Source organism: Halichoerus grypus, chromosome 12 (genome assembly GCF_964656455.1).
Source record: "Halichoerus grypus chromosome 12, mHalGry1.hap1.1, whole genome shotgun sequence".
NCBI classification, from domain to species: Eukaryota; Metazoa; Chordata; class Mammalia; order Carnivora; family Phocidae; genus Halichoerus; species Halichoerus grypus.
Window position 1 is genome coordinate 106,142,431 of NC_135723.1, and position 12,942 is coordinate 106,155,372.

Genomic DNA, 12,942 nt, shown 5'->3' on the forward strand with positions numbered 1-12,942 from the left:
TGTCAGTTTTATTCTAAGCAAGATTTAAATATTTTTATCTAATTCCCAGGAATTCTAAGATAAATGTGCATACTTCCCCCCATGTAAGTTTCGTCATTTTTTTACTGTACAAATAGTATATGTTTTCCTAAAAAATTCTAACTAGCTAATGTAAACAAAAAGGAATATATTTAAAGAATACATAGTAATTCTTAGATTTGTCAGGAAGGCTTGAGGTCCTGGTTATGAACAGGACGGAAACCAAGGCCCCTTGTTCATGTTCCCTATTACTACTGTTGCCTTCTGCTCCTGAGGCCGCCGCCTGGGTCTGCACAGAGCCCAGAAGCAGAGTACCTCCTGGAGTGTGAGCGTGCATTTTTGTTGGGTGAAGTGTACTTAGGGGTGGGATTATGGGTTAATGGGGTCACCACTCAGCATGTTTAACAGCAACTACCTTACTCTCCATTCCTCTTTTTAGGGTTATTATATTGATGTTCTTGGTATGTATTTCTAATCAAATCTTTTTGGTTCTCAGATCTTTTTTGGTTGCTACCTGATCTTGTTTTTTCGATGCATTATTGGTATGAATAATTGTGCAGTTAGACTCTTTGACAGTCCTTCCCCTTCCATGGCTATTTATGTGCCTCTTCCCATCTCCTGTGAGCCTCCCCTTCTGTGAGGCGCGTGATCTTTGCACTACGTCTGTAGCCGCTCTCTCCCCTGTGACCGCACCCTTTCTCATGATTGTAAATACTAGTCATCTGTTCTTGATTTCCAAGTTTTGGTTCCCAGCTAGGTTTCGTCCCTGAATTCTGGGCTTTGAATTCTTGTCCTTTGGTGTCTGGTAGACGTTGCAACTTAGTGGGTCTGAACTGGGCTTCTGAAATCCCCGCAAATCCTGTTTCCCCAAAGCCTTACCCATGTCAGTTGATGGCAGCCGCATCCTTCCCTTCCTCAAGTCAGAAAACCTGGGAGTCACTCGGACCCCAGTCTTTCTCCTGCAGTCTGCTGGAACCTGGCCCTTCGCTCCCTGACGCTCCTGTGTCCCCCAGCCCCGCTGTTTTGATCTCTTGTATCCCAGGCTCCCAGAATAGCAGTCAGTGCTCCACAAGCACGTTCTAAATGAACTTTGTTTCAGTGATCTCTGTTTAGTTTTGTCCTCATCTTTTAAATTATTGATTCTCTTAATTTTAAGCCTAATGACTTTTTTTTTTTTTGTCTGTGCAGATTCAAAAGTGAATCTCTATGAAAGGGGGGAAATCGGAGGGGGAGACGAACCATGAGAGACGATGGACTCTGAGAAACAAACTGAGGGTTCTAGAGGGGAGGGGGGCAGGGGGGTGGGTTAGCCTGGTGATGGGTATTAAAGAGGGCACGTTCTGCATGGAGCACTGGGTGTTATACGCAAACAATGAATCATGGAACACTACATCTAAAACTAATGATGTAATGTATGGTGATTAAAATAACAATAAAAAAATTAAAAAAAAATTTTTAAAAAAATGAATCTAATTTCACTCTCAGGGAGAGATCTCAAATGGTGGGGAGGGGTGTGAGCCAGCAGGTGGGCCGCACGTTGCCTCCTTATCACAGGGGCCTCCTGCATCCGCTGTGCCCTCGGCAGTGGGCCCTAGGAGGCTGTGGGGCTGTGCAGTTCCCCTGTCGTCCCCGAGGCAGGCATTTTTTCTTTGCCTCCGAGCACTTGGTGACTGGGCCAGTTTTTCATAGTGGGCTGGGCTCTGCTTCCCTGGGCACCTCGGTCAGTGGCCAGGAACTCGGATGGCGTGTGTGTGGGCTACTGCCCCTCTTGAGTTTCCAGGGGGTCAGTCTGATCTTTTCCAGATTGCTTCAGTTGCCATTGCAGTCTCCCTCCTTAGCCCATTTTAAGTTTAGATTCTAGGACTTCTCATGCTTGATATTGAAGGATGTGTTTTAATTGAAGAATATGTTTTCATATGTGTTAACATATACTACATAATGATGCAACATGTACAGTAAAGAGTGCAGCAAGATGTTAGGTCATTCTGATGTGCTGACGTTTGGGAATGTCAAAAATATGTTCTATTTTTGTAGTAAGCAAAGTGAGAACGGAAGAGAAGGAGAGGAGAGATGAAGACCCTGAGAGGAGGGACGAAGAGAGAGAAAGACGATACAGAGAAAGAAAGGTACGTGGGCAAACCCAGAAGGGGCCTCCGGGGTCTGCAGAGCACAGCCTGCTCATGCATTGTTAGTAGAAGCGTTTCTGGAAAGTGCTGTCGCACAGGACGCAAGCTCTGAGGACGTTCTCAGCCGCTTTTCCTTACACGTGTGTTGTTTTCTTTCCAGGAGAAATACATGGTGATTTTGGAAAATTTAGAAAATACAAATAAATAGTAAGAAGAAAATAAAAACAAATTCCACCCCAAGACGATTATTGATAATATTTAAGTATATATCCTAACAGAGTAGGTTTACATATGCATTTGTGTATATATACATATATGTTTTCTTAAATTGGATTTTTACTCTCTTATGAACTTTAAACTGGATACACTTGGAACATTTTTCTAAGTCATATTTCTATATAATATTAATGGCTGTACAATATAATGATATGGGTGTGTCAATTTTCTTGATACATCTGCTTTTTTTTTTGGACACTTAGGTTGCTTCTGAATTTTTTTTATTATAAAGACATCCATGGGGTAAAGTTTTTGCATTTATTCATAATTATTTTCCTATGATTAATTTCTGGAAATGAACTTGCTAGATGAAAGTAAATATAAACTTAACCCATTTGCTGTACAGAAAAGCTGTAATTACTTATATCATCAGAGTGTAATTCCCCATGTCCAAAGCAGCAACTGGGCATGATCACAATTTTTAATCTTTGCTAATTTGATTCAGAACAAAGGAACACTTCTGAACATTTTATGAAAGGGTTTACTGCCCTGTTGTTAGTTATCCCCTCTGCATGTTTGCTTACTTTCCTAATGGAGCATTTATTCTAAGAGTACTTTAAAGATGAACTCCCTGCTAGTTATTTCTGTTTCCATTTCTGTTTTGAATTTTGTTTGTGGGATCTTTGTTTTTTTTAGTAAGTTTAAAGTTACGAGATAGTCAGGTCTGTCTTTCCTTGTTTTGGTTGTTGATGTAAGGCTCGGAGAGCCTTTTCCCCACACCAGGATTACATAAGTAGTCACCTGTATTTTGTTCTAGGTCCTTATAATTTTTTTAACACTTAAATCTTTAATCCCCGTAGAATTGATTTTGGTGATAGGTATGTGGTAGTAACCTAGCTTTACGACTGAGGAGTTGGGTCATGGAGCTTGCCAGCACGTTTTTCTTTAGGAAGGTTATCCTGGCAGAGATGAGCAGAGTGGGTGGGAATGGGGTGAAGGAGAGGAGTCAGGAGGCTGCTGGTCAGCCACAGGGGGGGTGGCGGGAGTGGGATCCATGGGGACTGAGCCGGGAAGGAGGTAAGGGCCCTGTGGCTGGAGGGCGAGCAGTGACCCACTGTTGGGTGTAAGTAGAGGAGGCCCTCGGTGGGAGGAAAGGGCAGTTCCATTTGGGGTTCAGTTGAGACATACTGATGATGCTCCCAAAACTGAGTCTGAGCCAAAAATATGACATGTCAGCAGCATGTTCTGCAAAGAGCTGTGTGTCACCATGTGATGGATGTCACCAGTTATTACTGAGCACCCACAGTGCTTTTGGGAATGAGAGATGACTGCACAGTGATGCCTGGTTTTAGGAATCTCCCTGTGGGGGAGCAGACGCGTGAACTGCCAAGGACAGAGGCTGGTAGGGCGCGTGGTGCTCTGCTCACAGAGGTTACACATCTCACAGGAGGGACTGGGGTTGGTGGAGTGCAGGACGCATTCATAGCTGGGGAGAAGGTGACAGGAGTGACAAGGACAGGCTGTAGAGGAGGGGGGCATACTTGCCATGCTGAGAAGTTTGCACGTGGTTTTCCGTATCAGGGTGAAGGCAGGAGTGCGATGCTGCCACTACCCTGTGGGTTGTGTGGCCAGCAGCGGGTTTTTCTTTCTGGAAGCACATCTTTAGAGTCAGGGTCGAGGAGTGAGGGCAGTGCAGCTTCATGCATGTGTGAAGCATGGCAGCCCACGTTTCGTATGCTCATGCGTTCTTCAATCTGTCCCATTCAAAGCTGCAGTACGGTGACAGTAAAGACAATCCTCTTACGTACTGGCTGTATAAAGAAGAAGGCGAAAGGAGACACAAGAAGCAGAAAGAACCAGATCGAGAAAGGAAACATGGAGAAAAAAGCAGCACAAGGGAAAAAAGAGAAAAGTATCCAAAACAAAAAAGTAACTCCTTCTCTGACAAGGAGGGGGAAGAAAGACACAAGGAAAAGCGACACAAGGAAGGTTTTCATTTTGATGAAGAGAGGCGCCAAAGTAACACGGATAAAAAAGAGAGGTTGTCGAGAGAAGATCTTAAGAAAAAGGAGTCCAAGGTACCATTTCTGATGCTTCCTAGCCTCTGTAGTCATCCTAAGACTGGCACTCTTATTAGAGAAGAATTTTATCTCTCTGTAGCCAGAGGATAAGACTTGTCTTCGTAAAAACATGATTCAAGTCTGTGTAATGTGATCAATATAGAGAAATTGCTGATATAGTAGGAAATATGAAGTCATTTTCTGATTATATTGTGAATGTACTTTATTTTTTTTTAATTTTATTATGTTAGTCACCATACAATACATCATTAGTTTTGATGTGGTGATCCACGATCCATTGTTTTCATGTAACACCCAGTGCTCCATGCAGTACGTGCCCTCCTTAATACCCATCACCGGGATAACCAATCCCCCCTCCCCCCTCCCCTCTAAAACCCTGTTTGTCTCTCAGAGTCCATAGTCTCTCATGGTTCATCTCTCCCTCCGATTTCCCCCGTTCATTTTTCCTTTCCTTCTCCTAATGTCCTCCATGCTATTCCTTATGTTCCACAGATGAGTGAAACCATATGATAATTGACTTTCTCTGCTTGACTTATTTCACTTAGCATAATCAAGTCAAAAAATGGGCAGAAGACATGAACAGACACTTCTCCAAAGAAGACGTACAAATGGCCAATAGACACATGAAAAAAATGTTCATCATCATTAGCCATCAGGGAAATTCAGGTCAAAACCACATTGAGATACCACCTTACACCAGTTAGAATGGCAAAAATGGACAGGGAAAGAAACAACAAATGCTGGAGAGGTTGTGGAGAAAGGGGAACCCTCTTCCACTGTTGATGGGAATGCAAGTTGGTACAGCCACTTTAGAAAACAGTGTGGAAGTTCCTCAAAAATTTAAAAATAGAGCTACCCTATGACCCAGCAATTGCACTACTGGGTATTTACCCCAAAGACATAGATGTAGTGAAAAGAAGGGCCATATTTTTAACTGTTTTTAAGGCTTTTGGTACACGTTGTGTATTGCCCTCCGGACTTTCTTGGTGGGTCATTTAGTCCTGCCTTTGCTCTGCACTCTTCATCTTCATGGATCCGTCCCCAGGTCTGTGAGCTTTCTCTGCCCTAGGGAGCACTCGCCCTGGTCCCCTGGGGTCTTCACCTGTCACATTCCAGCCTCATGCCCTTCCCTCTAGGCCATGCTTCTAGCCAGTCCTTACTCAACAGATGCCTCTTTCTTTAAACCACCTACCTGGATTTCTTGGCTTGCAATCTGATGGTTTTAATTTTATTTTTACAAATTCACTTGATTTGAGAGAATTATAGAAGTAGAATTTATAAAGCAGTTGTTTAAATTTTCTTTTCTATAGGTGGATGGATCTATGAAATAGCCACGTTATGTTTGAAAGTTCATAATTTTAAAGCAGTGTAAGGAACTAGTCAGGTTTATCTGAAAGTAATGTGAAATTGATAAGTAGAAATGTCTTTTACGTACTGAGATAACGTATAATCATCTTTTAGTATACCTTTACTCATCTTCCTTGCATTAATGATGTAATCGGCTGAAGGTAGCTGGTCAAAACAGTTACACCTGTGGTGTCGATGCTTTTGTTAAATCTGGAGCCCATGCTTGTTGTACAGAGTTTACAATTACAGTGACTTCATTATGTTATGCTAATGAGCGTCATGGAATTTTTTGTTTCATAGAACAGTGAGCACCGAAACCGGGGTGCAAGTTCAAGGAGAGATCCCACCGGCAGCCGGGAAGGAACGTGCGTTCTCTGGTGACTCTTGTGTGCCCCGTGCTTCTCGTAGAATGTTTGAACATGAGTCTTTCTTATGGGGCCTGATTATAGCCAGTAAATGAGAGTGAATTATAGATACACTTCATTTACTCTTGGTACAGCCCCTCCAAATTATATTCTAGGTGCACCTGAGGAGCTTGGAACTTGTTATAAATTCTTAGTCCTATTTTGCTTGTTTTATATTTGCTCACACAAACTTGGAGATCAGTACTCACTTTGGGGTGTGAGTGTGTGAGAGGTGGTTCCAGCCCTGCAGCACTCGATACCTGGAGAGGGCAGGGTTTCTGCAGGTGGGCTCTCACCCCTTTCACTGCCACCGGTGCCCAGACCAGTCAGGGTGTGGACAGCAGATGAAGTCTGTCTAGCCACAGCCAGGGCATGGACGACAGCCTGCTGGAACGGCACGTCTGCCTCTCCTGGGCGTGTTGGGAAGCCCCCCAGAGCCCTTTCTCTGCTGGTAAAAGTCTAGTAACAGTACCTGTTTTGTGTGGGTTTTGTGAAGATCACAGATTAGAGTTTGTGTGTAAAATCTCATTTTGTACATAAGCTCTAGATTTCTTTTTTAAGTTTTTATTTAAATTCCAGTGTAGTTCACATACAGTGTAATGTTAGTATGAGGGGTACAGTGTAGTGATTCAGCACGTCCGTGCACCACCCGGTGCTCATCCCCAGCCTGTTTCCCCCGTTCCCCACCCCGCACCCCTCTGGTCACCAGCAGTGTGTTCTCTAGAGGTAAGAGTCTGTTTCTTGGTTTGCCTCTCTTTTTTCCCCCTTTCCTCATTTGTTTCAATTCTTAAAGTCCACATATGAGTGAGCTCATATGGTATTTGTCTTTCTCTGACTGACTTATTTCACTTAGCAGAATACTCCCTCGCTCCCATCCATGTTCTTGCAAATGGCAGGATCTCATTCTTTTTTTGGGATTGCCTAATAAAATTACAGGAGTGTTCTAGAACTCTCATAAGGATAGAGAGTCATACACACATACAACTTTGTCAAAACACATAGTTTCTTCTCTCTGCTGAGGCTGTTTTCTTTCTTGGATTGCTGCTGAAATACCAACAGTGTAGGAAGACTTTAGTGTCCACAGTTGTAACGAGACATGCTTCAGACATGTGATGGGACATACCAGATACCGATAAGAGCCTTCGCGGAGGTGAAAAATGCTTTATGTCTCAAGTCTTTGTTTAAAATTAATTTTGAATTTGATCATATTTTCTAGGTATGCAGAGGATTTAGTAAGAAATAATGGAAAAGATAAAGACTCAAGAAGGAAGGTAAGACACTTATGTTGACTTTATTTTGCAGCAAGATTAGCCGTGAGTCTCAGTTTGTGATGCCCTGGAAAGCAGAGCCCGACACAGGCCTTGCCCGCAGATGGGTTGATCTGAGTGGTAATTCCAGGAGGACATAGTGGACACGTTTAGATTAAAAGACTCAAATAGATTGAAAGTAGACAAAGCACCAGATAAAGCGTCACGTGGCCCCTGGTGTCAGAGCTGGAGTGGCTGTGCTCGTGTCAGCAGGATCGACTGAGACAGAAGGTTAGTGAAGCGGAGGACCTTCCTGGTGATGATCAGCTCGCAGGGAGAGGTCACAGTTACAAATGAGCACGTACCTAACAGAGGAGCCTCAAAATTCAGAATTGAAGGGAGGAATGGAGGGTGCCCCCTTTGACTGGGGGGTAGAGCGACAGCATTTCATGGCAGCACATCGTGCCCCTCGGGGGAAGGGACAGGCTCCTGGAGACAGGAACCCCCACAGCTGTCTCCGGAAGAGGTCCACAGTCTGCCAGGTGAGCACACTGGCTCAGGGTTAGTCCTCCCGCAGGGAGGCCCAGGCTCCGGGGACCTCGCAGGCAAGTTCTGTCCCACGTTTGTTACCAACACCAGCACACCACGCATGGTCCTGCCCTCCCGTGTGACTGTCTCCTGCACGTGGAGGGCGATTCCCGGTCTTTGTGTTTCTTACCATCATTGCACTTACCATCAGAATAGTCTTCATAGCGAATATTTAGTTTAAACTATGAAGTGGTCGGCGCTGGGGGCTTAATTATCATCCAGCCATTTTCCTGGTTTGTTGTTTTTTATCATGGGTAATATGGCAAGCAGATTTGTGTCATTATTTCTGAAGAATAATTTTTCCTGTCACTTTCTTTGGTAGTTATCTGAAACCCATGACCCTGAGATAATCATCTGTAACGTTTTGTACCATATTTTTGTGTATCTCTCTATTCCATATGCATACACAGAAACACATGGAATTTTACATAAATTAGATCGCAGGGCATATGTTATTTTGATGTGGGTATGTTTTATTCATTCAGTTTTGGGGAGTGGTTGGATCACTGACCATCTAGCTAAAGCCATACCTAAGGACAAAAGTTAGCCTTACAACAACTTCTTCCCAGGTAATCTTTTTCCTATATAGTCTTTTATACTTGTATATTAATATATATATTTGGGAGTTGGGGATGCCTTTTTTCTGTTTTGCACACGCACTCCAACCCCCCATGCAGCATCCTGTTTTTCCCAATTTATTGTTCGAGTGATGCAGATCTGCCTCACAGTTTTTGTGGATAAATTCTTGAACTGGAGTTGTTGGATGAAAATATATAGATTTTATAGTGTTTTCCTTATGTCTCCCAATTCTAATGAGCTCTAGATTAGCACTGTTCACTAGAGTTATAATGTCAGCCACATTTATAATTATAAATTCTCTAGTAGTCATATTAAAAAAGCAAAAAGAAACAAAATTCATTTTAATAACATGTTATATAATCCAGTATTTCTGGAATACTATTATTCTTTCAACATGTGATCAATATAAAAATTATCAATAAGGTATTTCATTCTTTTTTTTGCCAGCCAAGCAATATTTGTGATATATTTTTCCCCTGAAGCGTTCTTGAAGGTACTTGACATCTCATTTTGGCTTATGATTAGGTCATTTGTTTTATAGCATCAACACTGAGTTTGTCTTGGTTTAATTCTTCAGCATTATGAGAAGCCTACCATACGCCAGAGTAATTTTCTGGATACGTGGAAAGCTCCTTATTCTTGTCATGGTAATATGCCATCCTGTCCCCAGTTTTATGCACTGACCAGTGGGTAGTGATGTCTAGGACTTGTCTCTTCCTCTTGCCAGTGACCACAACAGGAGTGGAAATCAGCGTTTCCCTCACCGGCACAGGGTCACTTTATCTGCCCCTGTCACTAGGAAATAGGTCCACTGGTGCCCCCTCATCTGTGGTTTCGGACACCCGTGGTCAGCAGGGGTCTGGAAGCAGATGGCCCTCCCCTGACGCATCGTCAGAAGGTCAGGCTAGGCTGACGCCTGCGTCACTCACCTCCCTTCATCTCGTCCTGGGGGCATTCTGTCATCTCAGGTCATTACGAGAAGGGTGAGTGCAGGATGGTAAGATATATTGAGAGAGAGAGTCCAGAGTCGCATAACTTTTATTATGGTATATCATTATAATTGTCCTATTTTATTATTAGTTATTGTTCATCTCTTACACTTTATCATAGGTATGTATGTATAGGGAAAAACGTAGTATGTGCAGGGTTTGGTACCGACCACAGTTTTAGGCCTCTGCTGGGGGGCTTGGCACGCATCCTTGTGGGTAAGGCGGGGGGGAACCACTGTACTGTTGTTATGCCCATTTCTCAGAGGAGAAAACGAGGCACCGAGGTTACTTGCCCTCGGTGATCTTGTTTGTATACCTTGGGGCCAGAACCCCAGTCCTCAGCCACTGAGGGCAGCGCCTCCGTGGGGGGTGGGGTGGGCTCTGGGGTTGCCCTGGAGACCCTCCCCGTGCTGCTGACTGGCTCTGCTGTCTTCCAGCACAGCCGGGAAGAGGGCGCCTCGGCGTGGAAGCTGGCTCAGAGGCACGGGAGAGAAGAAATGGCGGTAAGGAGAGCGCGTCTTTCCGTTTTTGGTGCTCCTATCCAAAGGTGTGCTTTTACTGGTGATTCTTTGCTTTCATAGTACCTGTTTATTAGGGTAATTATTACTCCTTTTAGACCGCAGAGCATAGGTGTGAAGGGGACGCTGGAGAGTCCAGGGTGCTGTTGAAGGGCTGGAAGAGTATTGGCTCACTGTGCGTGTGCTTGGACGCCGTGGCCGTCCTCTGTGGGGGCAGCGGAAGGGTTTGCAAAGAGCATGGCAGGGAAGAGGGTCCAGCCAAGTGAATAGCCAGCCTTCTCATCATTGCTCTGTATTTAAATTCGAGAGGGTTGAGGAGAATTGAAGAAACCAACTAGAGACATCTCAAAAGATGTGATTCATTATCAGTGAAACAGAGTCAAGGTAACAGATAATTTTCAGAAATATATGCCAAACTAGGGAGATCAAGGAAATGGCACTATCTCCTTTTAAGGGGAGATCATTGATAACTGAGTACTTCTTTCCAAAGCTGATGAGTAGAAAGCACCATGGTGCTCCACTTAAGGCCCCAGGGAAGGGGTGGTTGAGCTCCTGCTGGTGGCACTTTGTTGTCATCGTCCCTGGCTGGGCTCTAGCTCCACAAAGGGTGATGTGTCAGCCCTGTGGCCCCTGGCAGAGCGCCTGGCACACCCTGGGGTGAAGCGTTTGCCAGCCGAGTGGAGGGATCGCCTTGGACGTGGTGCAGAGCCCCTGCGGGCATGTGTGTCAGGGGTTCAGCAGTGGGAAGCTGCAAGGTTTGCTTAGAACTCCTGCAAAAACACAGCATTTGCTTTTGTTTCTCTTATCACTTAGCAGGTGTCCTGTCTGTCGGTGCAGTAAATGTGGTGTGCGTTGTTCACTAATGCCCAGTGACTTTGTATGACAGTGTGCCAAAAAGGATCTTTTTCAGGGGGCAGTTTTTCCTATACAGTATCTGTATAAAATAACTCTTCCCCACCCCCAGGCAATGAGGTGTCCTTAGTGATCCTGTCAGTCCTGTGGCATACAACAATGTGCCTATTTAGAAAGTCAGACCAGGTAGCCACTTAGAGGAACGGCTGGGTTGTGGCATCAAGCGTTGGTTTTGGGCATTGTTTCCTGCACAGCACTGCACTGGGTTCTAGAGATGAAAGATGCACTTCCAGGTGGCAGACTGTGCACTGGGCGCTCCCCGAGCTCGGTCCTCTCCTGGATGCCCCCGTCTTCTCTTCGCACTCACCACAGTCTCGCCCTAGGCCCCTCTCCCTCCTCTGTGCCTGTTTTGGTGGAGCTGCTGACATCCATCCCGTTTTTGCCCCTGAGGACTCGGGGTCATTTTTTACCCTAAAGCCAGGCCACTGTCATCCTGCCCCTTTGCCCCACAGGCCCATGCTGGTGCCAGAGTTCCCCTTTACTGTTTCCCCTCCAGAGCCCTGGTGAACGTGGGGTGTGTGGGGGCCGTCCGGCAGGGGCGTGAAAGCAGGTGTGGTGCAGTCATGTTTCTTTCTGAAGAAGGATGTCTCTGAACTTGAGTGAATGAGAGGGGACATGGCCGGGATGGGGGTGCTGGGCTGAGGATGATGGTGGGGGAGGGTCGGGGCCTGGGGGGGCTCCTGTGACGTGGAAGAGCAGATGTGGATAAGAAGAGAAACAGCTTTCGGAGGGAAAATACGAGTTTTCTAAACATCTGTTTCATTTCTGCTACCCTCTTATCCTGGAAACCTGGAATATGTTTCTACTCAGTTTTCCGGGTACCTAGACCAGGATGGCTTTGGGATGACGTGTGCAGCCTCCCCATACGTCCAGAGCCTGACGGAGCACCCCTCCTCCTGTGTTTGTTCCCCGGCCCGGAGTGCTGGAGTGATGGGGCAGGGGTGCTCTGATTCTGAGGGGCCAGGATCTGCGCAGCTCATGTGCTGCCCGGGGAAGAGGAGGGGGCCGCAGTAGCACCTCCTCAGAGTCGTGTGTGCTGCCCGGGGAGAGGAGGGGGCCGCAGTAGCACCTCATCAGAGTCGTGTGTGCTGCCCGGGGAGAGGAGGGGGCCGCAGTAGCACCTCCTCAGAGTCGTGTGTGCTGCCCGGGGAGAGGAGGGGGCCGCAGTAGCACCTCATCAGAGTCGTGTGTGCTGCCCGGGGAGAGGAGGGGGCCGCAGTAGCACCTCCTCAGAGTCGTGGTGGTTTCTCAGAAGGGATGAGTTCATTAACTTTTCCTCTTTACGGTCGTATTACCACTTAGGAAGGTATTTCTTAAAGGATTTGAAGTTGGATTATGTTCGTTTTATAAATACATTTTAAAATTAGCAACATCAAATTAATCTTAACATTTTCCCAACCTATTTGCAAGATTCAAATTTATGATTGAATTTTTTTTTTTATGTGTTTGATTTTTACCTCTAGGAAATTGAAAAGGAAGACATTGATTCAGAAAATGCTGGAGCTGATGAATATACAGCTTGCTTTGAAGATGATTTTGAAGTTTGTATAAAAGTTAAAATTTTTCTCAGCTTAAAAATAATTTGTTCTAAAATCTGCTTAATTATATTAACTTAAAAGCTTTTTCTTTTTGTTACTCTTAATACTCTATATCTGTTTGATTTAGGCTTGTTACCAATAAAAAGTGCTATACATCAATGCTTACCACTGTGATGTAATTAAATGATTTTACAATTTAACCTATTAAGTGCACTGCATCCAAACATGTATGTGTATATTGGAAAGAATATCTGTGTGTGTATAGGGCACATATATTCACACACACACACACTGTCACATTCTCAGCACAAAAATGTTAGCACGCTATTGTTACTGACACCTGTCAGTGTGTAAATCTATACAGCATGGGTCATTTTTA

General features: G+C 44.9%; 1 protein-coding gene across 8 annotated transcripts in view; it reads left to right on the forward strand.

Moving 5' to 3' along the window:
- The window catches only part of DYNC2I1 (dynein 2 intermediate chain 1), a 56,454-nt gene that overhangs the window by 10,445 nt on the left and 33,067 nt on the right, over nucleotides 1-12,942 (forward strand). For 2 of the 8 annotated variants that reach the window (XM_036067106.2, XM_036067108.2), the window contains exons 4-9: nucleotides 2,053-2,144; nucleotides 4,130-4,438; nucleotides 6,089-6,165; nucleotides 7,409-7,463; nucleotides 10,033-10,098; nucleotides 12,489-12,566. In XM_036067106.2, coding sequence (XP_035922999.2) covers nucleotides 2,053-2,144; nucleotides 4,130-4,438; nucleotides 6,089-6,165; nucleotides 7,409-7,463; nucleotides 10,033-10,098; nucleotides 12,489-12,566 — 677 coding nt within the window. Of the gene's footprint in view, nucleotides 1-2,052; nucleotides 2,145-4,129; nucleotides 4,439-6,088; nucleotides 6,166-7,408; nucleotides 7,464-10,032; nucleotides 10,099-12,488; nucleotides 12,567-12,942 lie in introns of those variants that run through there. The other 6 variants (XM_036067111.2, XM_036067114.2, XM_036067107.2 and 3 more) reach the window with 5 other exon arrangements.